This window comes from Aricia agestis, chromosome 20 (genome assembly GCF_905147365.1).
Source record: "Aricia agestis chromosome 20, ilAriAges1.1, whole genome shotgun sequence".
NCBI classification, from domain to species: domain Eukaryota; kingdom Metazoa; phylum Arthropoda; class Insecta; order Lepidoptera; family Lycaenidae; genus Aricia; species Aricia agestis.
In genome coordinates, this window is record NC_056425.1 from 7141965 (window position 1) to 7160733 (window position 18769).

Sequence of the window (18769 nt, forward strand, 5' to 3'; positions counted from 1 at the left end):
TCTTAACTGCGCTCGATGCAGACTAAACAACAGACGGCCCAATTGGGCCGTATTTGAATCTTCACATCGCGCGCGGTAGTAACATATCTGCTTTGAGTTTTTCATCATTGGCTAGGATCCTAAAAAATTTAGTCAAGTGGAATAACATTTAGAAAGCTAGGATCCTAGCTAGGATCCTAAATCGGAATGGCTCCTAAATGACTAAATCAGTGTTGCCAGATGGTTTCAACCTTTTATCTGTAGTAGGAACTGGTAAATCTGTATTAAAGTCAATTTATATTATCATGTTATAAGATCTGGAATCCATTCGTAGGTAATTTCTTAAGTCTGCTGGTTCCAAGTAGTTCAGGAAGTTCATAATTCATAATTTTACGTGGAGCAAAAATTCTTTCAACCATCTTTTTCGCCTTTTATTTATTTTTATTTTCATTGACCCAACAGCTAAGCCTATGACAAGACCAATTTTTTGTGGTTTTGATAGAACTGGAGCCATTAAGAAGACGTCTGACCAAAATGACAACTGATTTAGTCACTAAATTAGGGCAAGTGGAATAAGAAGCGAACTAATTAGTCTCCTATGGATCCTAGCTAGGACTTCTAAATAGGACAAGTGGAATAAGCGCTTAGGCACCAAGGCTTCTTCTTCTTCTTCTTCTTTTGGCGTAAGCCTCCCCATTTAGGAGTTGCCAGCGTCAGAGTTGAGGCGAAAAATGTGAACAGTTATAACTTATAACGTAAACTGATTGCCGTGCAGTGGGCACGGGTGATGACTTCATACGACCATGCAAATACAAGATATAATAATGAAACAAAAAAAAACCAGAACAAGCAAATATGTACAGCAAAATATTGTTTCTTAGCCTTTAAAGATACACAGAGTAAATAAACATAAATACAATATAAATATATTAAGTATAAAAGGAAGAGAATTCATATTACAACTAGAGCCTAATGTGATTATGAGCGATGAACGAGCATAAGATGTCTATAAATGGAGAATATACTAACGATAAAATAGATTTAGGATTGGTGGGACGAGGAATATTAGGAGGAAGGTAAATTAATTAATTGTACAATGAAAGGTTGTTTTCGCAAGCAAAAAATATATGGTCTGGAGAGCCTTCATCCAAGCCACATTCACACAATGAGCTATCCCTCACCCTTATTTTAGCTTGAAATACCGGGTTACACGAGTGACCCAGACGTAGCCGACAGATGGCACTTGGCGTCGCCATGTTAAGTGCCAAGTTGCCAACTGCCAACTTGGCGAGCGAGTGTTTATACTTTATGGCCGCCGCACCGCTAGTCGCTACCAGCTTTTTTTTTGCACAATATGACTTATGATATATGAACTTATAAGTTATGACTATTAATAATTAGTAATAAAAAAAATAACATCACATATTACATATCCCCGCGTTCCATTTGATGTCAAAAATGACCAAACGCTCAAAACGCCTCCAATTTCTACTTTGAATATTGATCGTTTTTAACATTAAATTGGAACGCGGTATACTCGACACTGGCCATGGTTAAATAGCCGAAGTGCCATAATAAGAAAAAAAAAGCACGATACACATGACCATCATGACATTGACAAATAACCAGTCAAAATTCAAAAATCTTAACCTCAAAAAAATCAAAACATTTCATAATTTTTTATTCAAGTTTGAAATAATTTATCGAATGAAACACCTACTTTGAATAAATCATCAAGTATGTCGAATTTTTTGAATTCAATATTTAAAGTACCAAGCACATTGAGGTTGATCAGTCCCTTGAGATATCACAATGTTATACAAGGTAAGAAGTTTCATAGTTTTACTAAAGGTTTTACTTGATAAAATACGTATTTTTCTGAATGAAAGCTAATGAAATAATTACTAATTTCCGCAGCTCAAAATCTTTTCACTACTACATCGTTAGGAATCGATGGCTACGTGCAATCTAGGAAAAAGACCAAGGAACAATTTGGTGATTTAGCTGATAAGTTCAGGGTAAAAATGACCGAATTTGTTGACAGTCCTAAAAACATGATTTTTACTGAGGATCTGAAGAATATGACACACATAGCAGAGCCGACAGACATAGAATTAGTATTAAAAATGATTAAAAAGTAAGTACCTACTTGTATATTTCTAAATTTAAGTAGATTGTAGATTTTTTTTTCACCTCAGATGATTATGTTTATTTTTGCTTTTTGTTAATAAGTAAATATTATAACTATTTCTTATTTCAGATTCAATACTCAGAAGACTGAATTCAGATTTGGTTCTTTTGTATTTGGACCAATATTGATGAGAATGTTTCATTTTCTTGATGCACCAAAAGAAGCTTTAACGGTGGGTTTTTAAATACTTATATTATTGCCTACAAAGGGCCGGGACACAAAAACACGATACGACGTTGTCTCGTACCACGACGCGGCGTCGCTTCACGATGCGACGTCATGTAGTGGGAAATTCATTTTTCATTTTTTTTGTTTCTACAACGCGACGTCTTATTACTATCTACTATCTAGTATCTATGTAACTAGGGTTGCCAGGCATCCGGATGAAGCTGAACACAGTCAGGCTTTTTGCTTGTGTGTCCGGCCAAAATCAAAGAGAGTCTGGCTTTTGCAGGGCCTCAAAATACAAATTTCAGATGGAGATGTAAAATTGTTAAAGTTTACCATCTAATAGCTATAGCTATTAGATGGTAAACTGTTTTAATAAAACTTTGTTTCTATATTAAAAGTTTAGATTCTAAGTACTCAATAGCAACTTGTTTTTGTACTAGTGTCCGGCCAAGCTGATTGCTTTGTCTGGCTTTTCCGTTAACCCGTGGATCGTGGAAAAACAAGACATAATAGAATTTCTATTGAGTCTCTGTCACCGGTAACCGTATGGGGCTTGAATTAAGTGACCTGGCAGCCCTATATGTAACATAAGAAACAAATTAATATTTTGCTGATAAATCCATTTTCTTATGTTTCAGTGTTTCCTAGATCCAGACAGCCCTATAAGAAACAAACTAATATTTTGCTGATGAATCCATTTTCTTATGTTTCAGTGTTTCCTAGATCCAGACAATAAAGGTTTCTTTGATCAGTTGATGTCATTTCAAATATTATTAGACCTGTTGTACACACATCAAATGTACGATGAGATGTTTGAGGTTTTCGAGATAATACAAAAGAAACAAGTTAACATGACGAAGTATCCAAAATATGTTGTGGTCCTAATGCTAGCTGCATGTTATAAACTGGTAAGTTAGGGCCTGTTTCACCACTTTCTGATAAAGTGCTGAATGGGCTATTCACAACTTTTTTGACAATTTGGCTCCCATACAAGAAACATGATTTTTTTTTGGCTTTTTTTGCTCGTAATCAATAATGGTAACAGCTAGGCACTTGAAATTTTCACAAAATCCTTAATTATATTTGTACTTTAATAACTAATAATAAAATTTAAAAAAAAAGTAAATATTTAAGGGCTCCCATACAAAACACAAAAAACACTTTTTTTTGTCTACTTTCACTATACCGGTACGGAAACCTTCGTGCGCGAGTCCCACTCGCACTTGGCCGATTTTTTTATGATAGGATTTTCCATTTTTATTTTCAGAATACACCAAAGAGTTTCCAGTATGCGACTCAAATGTGGTCGGAAATGATCTCAACGGGCATACAACCAGTAAGAAGGTCTACTACCTTCATGGCAGGTTGGTTTCTTAATGTCTCTCTCTCTTTTGTGCAATAAAGAAATTAATAAAGAAACTGTTAAAAGAAATGAAAATGAAATAAAAAAATGAAAAAAATGAAATATTATGATACCTTTGATAGTGTAGCTAATATACTTCTAGTACTAATACTAATAGTATATATAAAGTTATATATTTAATATGGTATGGGTATGAAGTTTATTTTTTAGAGTTCCCAGCATTATTCGCATAGAAAAAGTTGTTCACTTTAACGGGCTCAACGCCCTCATAGTGAACAAATGATGCTTTGTTATATTAGTTAGGGTAAAAACTTATATAAACATATTTGTAGGCAGAATAATTTGCAACAAATTATGTTGTTACAATTTTTTGGTCGAAGTATACTTTCCGAGATATCACGAAAATAGTGTTGTCACCCCTTTTTTCAAGATGGCGGCCAAGGGACAAGGGTGGCGACCCCACAAACTTGAGGTTAAGCCCCCCCCCAAGACATGTCCCAATAATAAAATTGCGTCCTCTAATAAATGCAAAGCTAATGTTACATTTCAATGGACTAAGATTAGTTCCTACCATCAGAGAATTTCATATATACCAATTATGGGGGACCTACGTAATTTAGTCGGAGTGTGTCAGGCGCAGCTGAAAGATTGATTCACGACTAGCATTGGCTTGACATAACAGAACCCGACCAAGACGTTACGTAGGTCCGCCATCTATAAATTGTTTATTGTAACATCATTATATTTATGTCTAAGGGCTAGCGCTAAATCAGCACGCTCCCCACATCGCGCTAGAGTCCCTTTCCCAGCAGAAACCTCACTACATCACCATCAGAAATATCAAGGTATGTGTTGTGGACGACCTCTGTGGCTCAGTTGGTGGGCGTGTAACGTGTTGGTACTTGGTAGCTCAAGCTCAAGTTCGAGGGTTCGAATCCCGCCGACGGAACAAAAAGTTTTAAAAAAGTTCCTGGGTCATGGATGTGTATCGTATTATAATAAAAATCTATATATTATATGTATAGTATAAAAGTATTAAATATATTTCCGTTGTCTGGTACCTTCAGGGGCCAGACTGACGTGGTGTGAAGCGTAATTCTTTCAGTGAAATCTTAAAAATGCTGAGTCGTGTTGTGCTGTGTCGCTCGGCATCTTTTCTCACAAAGAAAGTTTAAAAAATCCACCCGGACTTTTAAACTTTCTTTCTGAGAACTGCGATGGCACCCGCCATCGCAGTTCTCATACAAACATAGTACCAAGATAATTTCTTACATACTAAATTGTAATCGTTCATATTATTTGGTACTTATGTAAATATTTTGCAGTGAATCTTGGTACAGGAACCTAGGTAATTACTATCTTAAGCTGAATAATAACTCAAATGTGGTAAATATTCTCGTATGGCAAATTATCTCGGTATTACGTTTGTATGAGAACTGCGATGGCACCTCTTAAGCTTTGAAATCTAAATTATATACAGTGTGTTAGTGTAAACACCGTTATCCTTAAAATCATCAAACGAGCCCGTCAAAATGACCAACTTTTTCTATGAGAACAATGCTGGAACTCAAAAAAAATGCCGTCTTCATACCCATACTTAATGTAATTTGTATGTGTATGAAGACGGATTTTTTTGAGTTCCCACTTCCCATCGTTTCACATTGTTCTCATAGAAAAAGTTGTTCATTTTGAGGGCTCATTTGATGGCTTTAAGGATAACGGTGTTTACACTAACATCTTGTACTTCATAGGCTTGATTTATTATAATAGACCAAATCAATATTATTGATGTCTAAAAATATTTTTCACATATTATTTTTGCAATAATCTTTACAGGCAATGGCGTTAGCAGATATGGACAGAATCGACGATGCGCTGCCGATTCTGAGAGGAGTTTTGGAGGTGGACCGACCTGATCAACAGGGCAAACACACATTCTTCGAAGAGACGGTAATTCATTATTTTGTCACAAAAATGTGGTCTATTTCCATTTAGTGACGTCACAGATGCCTGTTAAAAGTTACCAATGACGCATTCGTATTAATGAAATGGCTAATTTGATTGATAAGTATGGACTAATCTTATCTTATATCTTTAAACGAGCAATTCTTGTATTTATATATATTATATATATAATTGGAATCTCGGAATCGGCTCCAACGATTTTCATGAAATTTAGTATATAGGGGGTTTCGGGGGCGATAAATCGATCTAGCTAGGAATAATTTTCAGAAAATGTCATTTTATTCGTGTTTTATTGAATACCGAGCAAAGCTCGGTCAAACAGCTAGTAATATTTAAATAAGTGTCATTGATGCTGATGATTCATTTTAAACTTCATAATATAGGTATTGGCATGACATGTTTGAGAGGATCTTAAAAATCTAAGAATTTTATTTTTTGGTCGGGTTATGTCAAGTGAATATTACTCGTGAATCGAGATATGATACCTATCGGCTGGACTTAACATAACTCGACCAAATCAATTGCCATTAGTTAACTACTCGGCTTCTCTTATAGTAGAAAATAATTTATTTATTGTTGTTGGATGGCTTTTTAATTAGATTAAAATGAAGTCTAACAGTAATACAAAAAAAAATATATACTTAAAAAAATATCCATGTTTTCAGCTAAAGAGGGTAAAGGATGGCGTGGCGCGAGTGAACGACAAGCATTTGACGAATGAGTTCGAGAAAATAGAGAAAGCGCTCCGGGATAGAAACCTCGTGGACCAACAGGTATGCTTTTTATCTACAAAAAAATCGGTCAAGTGCTAGTCGGAGTCGCACACCAAGGGTTCCGTATTTTCCCTTAGTGATGACTGATGAGTGATGACACACCATGCCGAAATTACGTCACGTTATAGCGTACAGCCGAATTTCGGTCGGGCGTAATTTCGACAGCGATTCGGCGAAAATTATTTTTTTTCGGCGTCAGTTCGGCGGCGCTCGAGACACTGAATACTCACACAAAGATACGCATCTGAATTTCGTCCGCGTGATAGGATTTCGATAATCGATATGATGATCCTAAAATATGTATTGTTCTATTTGTAGGACAATGTGTTACTGTTAAATGATATAAACATGGGCGTACCCAGGTTCTGAGCCAGGAGAGGGGGGGGGGGGGCAAATTACCCATGTTCTGGTGCCAGGGGGGGGGCAAATTACCCAGTTTCTGGGCCAGGGGGGGGCAAGACAACAGTTTTTTTACCTTATTGTTAGGTATGTCTGTGGTGTATAATTGTATATTGCGTATTCCCCTTCCAGTTTCGCCAAACGATCCGAAAGTCGTGGAAAATCAAATTTCAAAATGTTATTTTTGACATAGACTAAGTAATAATTTCTTTTTCAGACCCTAGACCAGCTATTGACGTCCGACATCACTCTAGTAATAAACCAGAACAAACAGGGGATGCCTAGGATGCCTTACAACCGGCGACAGAACAAGCACACCAGCGTCATACCGTAATACGTTGAGAATAAATAGATAATAATTCGTTATGTAGTAATTTTATTATCATACCTCCTGTAACATTTCGCCATCGTTTCGAAAAATATACTATCCTCATCACCTTGATGAGTAGCAGTCTTCCACCGTGCGTTTTTCGTGTAAGGGTGAAGCCAAACGTGCGTAATTTGTGAGTTGTGGGTCGCAGAATTTCAGTAGGCAGAAATTCTGCTGCAATCAGTTTCATACAAAATTCCTACTTCATTCACACGAGCGTTATTTTGTGAGTCATGATTAACCGAAATTCTGCGACGCACGACTCACAACTCACAAGATTACGCTCGTTTGGCTTCACCCTTACTTTCTGCCCCGCATTGTAAAAGTCTGGAACGAACCGCAGTAGTCATGGGCGTACTGCACTGCAGCAGCTGCTCCCCCTGCCCCCCCCCCCCCCCCCCCCCCCCCTCGGTACGCCCATGGTAGTAGTATTTGTAATAGTAGTATTTCCGGAGTCCAGAACAATACGACCTACACAACTTCAAGAAGAGAGCGTATTCCCTCTTAAAAGGCCGACAACGTATATGTAACTCTTTTTTTTTTTATGAAATAAGGGGGCAAACGAGCAAACGGGTCACCTGATTGAAAGCAACTTCCGTCGCCCATGGACACTCGCAGCATCAGAAGAGCTGCAAGTGCGTTGCCGGCCTTTTAAGAGGGAATAGGGTAATAGGGGAGGGTAGGGAAGGGAAGGGAAGGGAATATTTAAGGGTAGGGAAGAGAATAGGGTAGGGGTTAGGGGATTGGGCCTCCGGTAAACTCACTCACTCGGCGAAACACAGCGCAAGCGCTGTTTCACGCCGGTTTTCTGTGAGAACGTGGTATTTATCCGGTCGAGCCGGCCCATTCGTGCCGAAGCATGGCTCTCCCACGTATATAAAATGACGGTAGTTACTTTCCCTCAGGTGACCAGTTCGCTAGTTTGCCCCCTAATTTTATAAAAAAACCGGCCTAGTGCGTGTCGGGCCACGCGCAATATAGGGTTTCGTAATACCGCTAGTTTTTGATAATTTTTGTATGGTCAATTAATATTGAATGTACAATTTATAACGTGTTTAACACTACTAACAACATCATCTCTGTCACGTTTAAAGGAATTTGAACGAAAAGTTCCTTTATACTTCGTCGAATACATTTTTTTTAGTTGATCGATTATAATAATATAGCCGTGATAATTTTCCTTTTAAATTCAGCATATTTCCTACTCCCGTGAATTTTTTCACATTTCCAGAAGCAACTGTTTAGCTGGTACACTGGACTGTAACGATTTTTTCCACTTTAAAACTTCATATTTCACAAACGGATCCCTAAATCGGAAAATTATCTATGAATACTCATAATATTTTTAAAAGCGTCTGCAGTCTCGCCACAAGCTTAACTTTAGCTCCTTTGTGGTGAGAGTGCCGACGAATCTTCTGTCGACTTTCGAGGCGCCAGAGTTCTGGCCGATGGATGTAGTCTATCGGAGGTTTCGGGGGAGACTCCGGAACGAAGCGAGTCACGTCGCCGGCAAAATGTGACAGTATTAGTTTTTAAGTATATATATAAAATATGCATGCTAGTTTTAAGGTATTTATTATATAATCATATGTATGTTAGATTCAAGTTATTTGTTATATGGGCTTCTGATGCCCGAATTAAATGATTTGATTTGATATTTTTTAAAACCTATCCAACGACAGCCCACACGATAGGGTGGATGCGAAACAAAATATTCATCCCCGCTTGATTTGTAGGGAAGGTACCATTTTTTTTTTAAGATTTCATGTACCATTTTGTCGGCATCATTAATATGTGCATTCATGCCAAATTACAGCTTTTTAGGTCCTATAGTCTCTGAGCAAAACCGCTGACAGACAGACTCACGGACAGACAGACAGACAGACGGACAGACGGACGGACGGACAGACCGAAACTATATTAGGGTTCCTTGTTTCGATTATACAGGGTCTTCGGGATACCGGGGTCCCTAACGTGTGTAAAAAAACTTAACAGAAACTTTCCTTCTCTTCTATATCTCACAAAATATGAGAAGATAAAAAGGCAACCTTTCTTTGGGACCCCAAACCAGTTTTTATACGGGTCCCCGTCAAGGCATGCTACGCTTCTACTCATGATTATGTTGTATCATGTACTATAATGTACACAGTTTACCATGGGCGTAGCCAGCCTTGAGCTCAGGGTGGGGCAGCAGTCAACCCCACCCCCGGTAATTTTTTAAGTATAAGAAAAAATATATTTTTTAATAGGCACCTTGCAGGTCAAACCCAGGGTGGGGCAAGCGCCCCAGCTTGCCCCAGTGTGGCTACGCCCATGCAGTTTACTGAGCGTTTTCGGGAAAGATTTAGCTTTTGTGTTATTGTAGAGCAGGGAGCCCGAGCGAAACTAATTGGCGACCCCTGTTCTAGAGAAAAGAACGGAATGTACTTAATATTATAAGCAAAGTAATGTTACATTATAGTTTCAGAGAAATCAAATAACGTTCTTTTAAGTTGTTATTTAATTTACATCGAAATCAAAATTATTTTGATTTACGTTAGTCAATAGTGTCCGACCGACGGTCTAATTTTGGCCGAAGCCGAAGCCGAAGCCGATTAATCGGCAATCGCCACAACCTTCGGCCGAAGCCGAAGCCGAAGGTTTATAATCTTAATCTCGACTCTCAGTAATTAATTTTGTTCAAAATTTTCTATAAGCTACAATGAATATTAAAATTATTTCAAAACTTCAATATTGAAGGTTTACCTCTATATTGACTGTTTCATATAGAAGTTGATTTAGAGATAGTAATAAAAGCTTGCGATTTATTCATCAATTATTTGTAGTCGTTGAGTGCGTGAGCGGGAACCTAAGCGATTTCTACTGGAACTTATTCAGTGTCCTTAGGGACAAAACATACCAAAGGTCCTGACGTCTAGGAGGTGAGCCGGAGGGAAGGGAGGATGACAAAAGTCTCAATTTTTAGTTTTTGGCTAGTACCTTAAAAACGATGCGTTGTGGCAATAAAGTTCTATAACCAAATAAAAGCTTATTCAATTCTCTATAACTATGATTCCATATAGTTTTTCCAAATTCTCAACCGTTTTTTTAACTACACGCGCTGGAAGTTTCGGAATTGCTCTCAGGCATCTACATTAGCCGCTGCTACAATCCCTGGTACAGTGACAAAATAAATTATTGTTTCAGTTAAACCTCAGGCGCTGGTAAGTCGCTTATTGTCCTTGGCGTCAAAAAATTACCTACATTTTCCACCCCCACTCTTGAGGGGTCAGCCCATTCCCGAATGTTTTTTTTATACATTTAACTAAGCAGGCTAACAATTAGTGTATGTTCCAACTGATGGAAGCTGGTTACCGTAATGTCTTACGTCGTCTGCAACACCAGGGGTGCTACTGGTGCGTTGCCGCGTCAAGGGGCGTAATGAGGGGATGGGGGGATGTGCTTACAGGCCTCTCACTTACTGAACGAAGCATAGAAGCGGTAAAGCTACTATTCAAACAGAATTAGAAAGGAATATTTAAAAATAAAACACTTTTTATTTTCACTTTTTCTGAGCGTGTAGTTCGAAAAAGGATGAAAATTCGGAAAATGTGTGTAGAATCAAAATTATAGAGAATTTAATAAGTTTTTTTCATTGTAGAACATTTTTGCTGCAACGCATCGTATTTTAGTTATTAGCCAAAAAAACAAAAATTTAGACTTTTGTCACCCTCCCCTCACTCTTGCTCACCTCCTAGACTTAAGGACTTTTAGTATGTTTTGTTATTAAGCACCCTGAATAAGTTCCAGCAGAAATCTCTGAGGTTCCCGCTCACGCATTCTACAACTACTTTATTGACTGTACTATTGTAAAAAATAATAATTTCTTTATTATTTCACAAATAACAATAATTAGACCAATCAATCAGTCTTTGTTTTACTCGACTAGCCCGAAACTAGACTAAAAAATAAAATAAACAAACACTAGTTAGTGTTTGTTTATTGTATTTGACAGTGACTCCCAGTGGCCTCCGCCGATACGACTGGTCTGTCGCTCTCTCACGACTCACTCAGTCTTTCGTTCAATTTCGACGGTTGCTCGGACCTTCGGCAAAGCTATTATTTATAGCCTACTAGCAAAACGATTCATAGTTATGGCACTCGCCAAAATTAAAACGCAAGTAATTATAACATACTCAGTTATAACAAAAAAACCACCTTCGGCGAAACCTTCGGCTTCGGCCTAAAACCCGGCCGAAGCCGAAGGTTTCGCCGAAGGTGGTTTTTTGGGCCGAAGGCTTCGGCCGCCGAAGCCGAAGCCGAAGCTTCGGTCGGACACTATTAGTCAATTAAGATATAAGAATATTTTAAAAATGTAATTAAGTTATAACTGAGTATGTTATAATTACTTGCGTTTTAATTTTGGCGAGTGCCATAACTATGAATCGTTTTGCTAGTAGGCTATAAATAAATAGGTATTTTAAATTTTAATATAACATAGTAACTTAATTACATTTTATATAATTAACTAGCTGTCCCGGTGAACTTCGTGTCACTTTAAAACCTTCCCTGGACTTCTACGAATATTTTAAGACTAAAATCAGCCCAATCCGCCCAGCCGTTTTTGAGTTTTAGCTCGACTAATACATTTAAAAATTCATTTTTATATATATAGATGTTAATTAACTATTACCTACAAAAAAAAGTTTGATTAAAATTTTCATGTGGCGGTGTTTTTCGAAGAAGTTTGGCAACAAACAGGTTGTCAGACTTTTTTGAAACTACCTACTTGACCGATTTTAATAAAATTTTGTATGCTTATCCCGTAGGTCTGAGAAAAGGCTAACATCTATTTTTAACCGACTTCCAAAAAGGAGGAGGTTATAATAATTATGTTCGTCTGTTTATATAATATTTTTTTTTGTATGTTCAACCATAACTTCGCCGTTTGTGGACCAATTTTCATGATTCTTTAGTTGTTGTCCAGGGTTAAATCTGAATTTGGTACCATGTTCACAAAAGTGGTGATCTGATGAAGGGATCCATGAGGAATCGAGGGGACTCTTTGAAATTTGTATGGAAACATATAGTGATTTCGATTTTTTCTGAAGCATTCGAGGTAAATGCTACCAAAAAGTAAAACTTTGCACCAGGTTGTACCCTGGATCCGAAGGAACCGAACAGAACTTTTGAATCCTTATAGATACAGGTTCGGGGATTTCGGCGTTGTTTAAACAACTGAAAGCATAAGCCAACACATCAATTTATTTGATCATCATCATTAAAATCATAATTATGCCATGGGTCATCACATTACGACCTAATTATTGATGCTTTTCGTGATATTTTGCATCGAAGCAGATGTTTTTGACGATTATTTCGCTGTTTGTGGACCGATTTTCAAAATTCTTGTGTTGTTGTTGTTATATAGGATATAATCTTAATTTTGTATAACAATTACGAAAGCGGTGAGCTGATGATGGGATCTATGAGCAATCGAGGGAAATCCTTGAAATTTATCAAAACACTCATAGTGGTTAAAATGCTGTTTCTAGTAAGTTATACATGTGTTACTAATAAGACGATTAACTTCATACGAAGGTGTCTCTTGGTCCAAAGGCACTGAACAGAATTCCTGAACTCTTAAAGATAAAAGTTTGGAAATTGCAGCATCGCTTAGATAACTGCAAGCATTTACCACAATTTCGCTTACAGTAAGTAAGTACTATAATATGGTTAGTTAATATTCTTAGTGGTTATCTACGCATAATACCTTGTCAGTTACTTAAACTAAAAAGAATATTACTAACATTATTTTTTTGTAACAAAAAATAGAACCCGACTTCCAAGGAAAAAACAATATTCTTAAAATGAACTAAAAAGTATGAAATAATTCTTATTCATCATTAGTGCCTTTTTCAAAATTCCACTAAATCTCATCGAATTCTGTACTAAATTTTCATTCGTTTTAAGTCGGTACTGGCTAATTGTATGTCAAGTACGTACCTATCTCAGTTCTGGCTGGTACCGGCTTCAAACGAATGAAAATTGAATACAGAATTCGTTGAGATTTAGTCTAATTTTGAAAAAGGCAGTAATGAACAATAAGAATTATTTAATACTTTTTAGGTCATTTTAAGAATATTGTTTGTTCTTTGGAAGTCGGGTTCAATTTTTTGTTATAATATGTACCCGAAATAAAATTGTTCCGGACCGAACGAGCGTAGGTACAGTCCTGAATCACACTAAGCGGGCGAGTTTACTGTATGGGCGTGTATGTCACAGGTTCCCAAACTTTCTTATCTTTATTTAAATTAGGGGCTTTTGTCGCAAATTTTATAAATATGAATACAAAATGCTAAATTAGTCGTTTTTAAACCATGTTTTTACCATTACCACCGAATAATTTGCACTCCCGATTTTTTTCCAATCCCGGAATTCCGGGATTTTTATTTAACAGAATATTATGTTCTAAGAAGTCGCCTCCAAAACTTGCTAGCCAAAAATTACAACTAATGTGAGGGAATAGATGCATTTAATTAAAAACCGGCCAAGTGCGTGTCGTGCGGCGTGCCACGCGCAATATAGGGTTCCGTAGTATCGCTAGTTTTTGATAATTTTTGTATAGTCTAAGAATGCACATTTATTACGTGTTTTATTGTTACTACTGACAACATCATCACAGCGTTCAAAGGAATTTGAATGAAAAGTTCCTTTGTACTTCCACGAATACATTTTTTAGTTGATCGATTATTAGTAATTATTACTCAATAACTTGTGAAGTCTTCTTAGCTTTGATAATTTTCCTTTTAAATTCATCATATCTCCCTTGAATTTTTTTCACATTTCCAGAAGCAACCTTTAGCTGGTAGAAGGGACTAAATCGGAAAATGATCTTTGAATACTCGAGTTATTTTAAAAAAAACCTATCCAACGACACCCCACACAGTGCGGTGGACGCGAAAAAAAATCACCCCCGCATTGATGTGTAGGGGAGGTACCGTAAAAAATGATATTTTAAAAGATTTTATACACCATTTTATTGGCGTCCCACACCCTTTAGGCCTTTATCGCCCACAAGGGGGCGTTATCGCCCACTTTGGGAAATGTGCTAGTAGCGCCCTCTGCTCCCGACTTTTGCATGATTTTCCCCATTGTTTCCGAGATCGGTGTGACATAAAAATATCTGAAGTGAACAGCGCTGAGCTCAAGCATACTCTGCCTCTACTGTATATGGCAAAAAAAAGGTTAAATTAAAAAAAAAAAAACCCTTGTAGGGTTCAGAACCGAATAAATTTAACAGTGGCAATAACAAAATGGCGTAATAGAATCCTCAATTGTTCATGGCGTTAAGGGAACTCGTCGAAATTAATAAAATTAAACTGTAGGTAATGGATGTTTCTGAACCAGTGACTTTCCGAGATTAAAAGGGTTGGTCCTTTGATCCGATCATTACGTTGAAAAAGATTTCACTTCACGCTGAAATAGGACATAGACATAAGTATCTATCTTGTATAGGTAGTCTAAACCAGGCAGCAAGTCACAAATCTTTATATCAAAAGTCGGTTTTAATCTTTTTAACAAAAAATTGAAACCGACTTATCCATAAAAATCGACAGGAAAAATATAACACTGTAAAACATAGTAAATTTTCAGATGTATGTACGTAATTACGTATGAGCGGAAGGACGCCATATTTAACTTTAACCAAAGATTTGACATTTTGCACTGTAGGTTATAGTTAAAGTTAGTGGGTGCAACCCAACCTAAGCGATGCTGCAATTTCCAAACTTTTATCTTTAAAGGTTCAGCCCCCGTAGACAAGTGGCAAAACGCTAACGCGAACGCTAACGCTAGCGCTACAAAATGTATGGATTTGACATTAGTATTCGCTAGCGAAGCGATGACTTATGTCAAATCGCATACATTTTGTAGCGCTAGCGTTAGCGTTAGCGCTTTGCCACTTGTCTACAGGCCCTGGAGTTCTGTTCAGTGGCTTCGGATCAAAATACACCTTCGTATGAAATTTCACTTATTTGTTTACAAATGTTACTAGAAACAACATCTTAACCACATCTATGTCTGTTTCAACCACCATTTGTGTTTTAATAAATTTTAAGGATTTACCTCGATTGCTCATAGATCCCATCATCATATTATCACCAATTTCGTAATGTGTATATAAAATTAAGATTCTATCTTATACAACAACACAAAATTTTTGAAAATCTGTCTACAAACAGCCAAATAATCATCAAAATCATCTGCTTCGATGCAAAATATCATAAAAAGTACCAACAAATGTGTCATAATGTGATGATGCACGGCATAATTATAGTTGTTCACGGCAGGACTGCACGGCAGTCCTGCAGTGAATGGGCCTCACTGATAGGTTCACACTCGGCGTCGCCGGCCGGAAACACCGAGTGTGAACCAAACAGTGATGCCCATGCAGTCCTGCCGTGAATGGGCCTTTTAAGAGATTTTGATTGCCATGCCTATACACACGAATTGTACTCTTTTATTTATGGTTGAAGTCTGTTGTCAAATTGAAAATAGATATTTTAGTTTTTTTATTGAATCTTAAATACTGCATTAGACAATTATTACACGACCAGTTTGTCATCATTTGACTATATAAACCTGGGCCGACGAGCTGACTTAATTAGAAATACATAATAAGTTATTATTTCCTAAAAAAACCGGTCAAGTGCGAGTTGGACTCGCCCATGAAGGTTTCCGAAGCAATATTAGGTTTATTTTTATGAAATTAAAAGGTTTTTGATTTATTTTTATATTTCAGTTGATTTAATGAAAGTTAATTTAAGGTTTACAATTTATGACGTATAAAAAAACTACTAGCTAGACCAATTTTCGTTGGTAGTTTTTATAGTAATGTACATCATATATATTTTTTAGACTTATCATGCCCCTAGATTAGAAGTTAGAGGGGGGGGGGGGGGGGGGGGTACACACGTTTTACCAAAATTTAAAATAAAAACCTCTATATGATTTTCCTAACACCTATCCATAAATATCCCACACGCATAGGTTAGATAAATTTTTTTTTTGTTTCAATTGTACTCATTTAACCCCTAAAATTTTTAATAATTTTTCCATTTTTGTATCAAAATCTTAATGCGGTTCACAGACTACATCTACTTACCAAGTTTCAATAGTATATATAGTTTCAGAGAAAAGTGGCTGTGACATACGGACGGACAGACAGACATGACGAATCTATAAGGTTTCCGTTTTTTTCCATTTGGCTACGGAACCCTAAAAATAGGCAGGACGATAAAGAGCTTTCTAGAATTCATTCTAATAATAATTGTAACCTTGTAGCCAACATCGCGTTAAACTTTTCATTGTAATGTTAAATTTTTCATTCAAAGTGACTTTTTCGCAATCATTTTGGATGGAATTTTCATTAAAGTTCTTGTATAATATACACATACGTAATACAGCAAAATGCATAATATTAAATTACATTTCAGAGAATAACTAACGATTAACATACCGCGAGACGAACGTAAATTTTTTGCGTCACTTACAAATATTCAAACATAAATTTCGTTTCGAAATATTTTTATTACGTCAATTGAAATAGCAAAGTTGTTTAAGTTACTTAATTATTGTATAATAATTATATTTTTTGTCCGAAAAAATGTCTAGGTAAAATAACAACGGATTTTCGGACAAAGATTAAAATATTAAGAAATAAAAAAAAAACCCTGCCAAACAACTTTAAAAAGTAATTCAGAATTTATAATATTATATATTAATTTACTGACTTTAAGTTTAAATAATTCCTAAGTGTAAAGCTACGAATTTATAATTTAGCTAATAATTTCATAAGCCCAAAAAATTCGGATTATTTCGAAGTATCCGGATTGCAATTCCTAGCTACGATGCCACAGACAGACAGACAGAAAGACATTGAAGTCTTAGAAAAACCGGTGCCACGTTTTCCGACTAAAGTCAAAACCACTTTTAAATTTTTCTCAGTTTTTAAGAGTTTTGACTGATACAACTAGTCAAAATCGCTTTTGACTGAACCACTTAGTCAATAGTACTTTTAATTATTTTAATCACAAGTATTATTGACTAAAGCATAATACCCAACTCCTCACCAACTTAGAGCAGAGGTTTCGTCATTAGGCTCATTTTAATTGCGACAACTACTAGTAAGACGTAGATAAACAGTAAATATTTGCATGCTGCTGCTGCAGCATCACCTGCATTCTATAGGAACCGAGCTCCATAATATGAGCCCAAAGTGGAGGATACATGTTTGGACTCATATTGACGGCCTCATCCAAGAGGACATTCATAGAAGTATATATTCATTGAGATATGATCCTGTTGATAGGAATTATTCTGCACTATAAGTTTAAAAAGCATGAAATAAATTTAAATTAAGAAATAAAAAAAACCGCGCCAAACAACTTTAAAAAGTAATAAAATAATAATTTACTGACTTTAAGTTTAAATAATTCCTAAGTGTAAAGTGATATTTTAGTCCATAATTATTGTTGTCAAGGTGTGTCGGGGGACCGCTAATGTAGATGTCACATAATATTATGGTTTAAGGGTCAGTTCACAACGAAACGTAAAATAACTTTTACAATAAGATAAACACTAATAAACTATATCTACTTTATTTTATAGTTGGTACACTAGTTTGAATATAATAAATATGAATGGATAACCTTACGATTTAAATAGAATTATTTTTATGATTGATAATTATTATTATCAAACTATTAAGATAATTCGATTAATAACTATTAAGATTATTCGTAAAACTCGATCTAACCTTATCTCGTAACTTTTCTGCAAGACCTAGGCAAGGCTGATGATATCTTCCTATGCCCTAGTTAGCAGCTAGGTTGACCTATACTTAACCCCTGATAATCTATACTAATATTATAAAGAGTTAAACTTTGTTTGTTTGTTTGCTTGTTTGTTTGTTTGTTTAATTGTAACGAATAGGCTCAAAAACTACTGGACCGATTTTAAAAATTCTTTCACCATTCGAAAGCTACATTATTTACGAGTAACATAGACTACTTTTTATTTTGGAAAATATAGGGTTCCGTAAGATATTTCAGTTTTTCGGAAACAACCAGAAAATTTACTTATTTTGCGTACGCTGCCTAAACTATAAAAGATAGAACCATACAATGTTCTAAGTAAATGTAGATCTTATAAATATCTACAAAAATGTCCGCGACACACTATACCTATCTATGTCAAGTGAGGCACAACAACCATATTTTTATTTAAAAATCTTGATTTTTTTGGACTACATTTAAATGCATTTATTTTACTCATAATAATAATCCTTATCAAAATAAATTATTAGATCTCAAAGTACAGTTTATGTGGACAATAATTGGTCTTGGAATGATTAAAATTGGATGTTTGGTTTAGAAGTTATGGCGAAATTAAAATATTGCGATTTACGCCCGTTTCGAAGTGGGCGCTACCAAGGCGGGGATGCGCCCGCGGGAGGGGAGTTTAGATCTATGAGTATTGACTATTGAGTAGTAATGTATCTATCAGTAGTATCGACG

At 36.1% G+C, this 18769-nt stretch overlaps 1 protein-coding gene across 1 annotated transcript; it reads left to right on the plus strand.

The window, feature by feature from the left end:
* The first annotated feature begins 1631 nt into the window (after window positions 1–1631).
* On the plus strand, window positions 1632–7211 carry LOC121737336 (pentatricopeptide repeat-containing protein 2, mitochondrial-like). The gene is made up of 9 exons (XM_042128993.1): window positions 1632–1803; window positions 1897–2116; window positions 2240–2342; window positions 3055–3249; window positions 3609–3705; window positions 4461–4549; window positions 5541–5654; window positions 6335–6442; window positions 7059–7211. The coding sequence occupies exons 1-9, from the start codon at window positions 1719–1721 to the stop codon at window positions 7173–7175; spliced, it is 1128 nt and encodes a 375-aa protein (XP_041984927.1). The 5' UTR covers window positions 1632–1718; the 3' UTR covers window positions 7176–7211.
* The last annotated feature ends 11558 nt before the right edge of the window (window positions 7212–18769 follow it).

Coding starts and splice junctions, on each gene's coding strand:
- LOC121737336 (XM_042128993.1), top strand. CDS start 1,719: ATGTCGAATTTTTTGAATTCAATATTTAAAGTACCAAGCACATTGAGG. Junction 4,550..5,540: donor TCACCATCAGAAATATCAAG/GTATGTGTTGTG, acceptor TAATCTTTACAG/GCAATGGCGTTAGCAGATAT. Junction 6,443..7,058: donor GAAACCTCGTGGACCAACAG/GTATGCTTTTTA, acceptor TTTCTTTTTCAG/ACCCTAGACCAGCTATTGAC.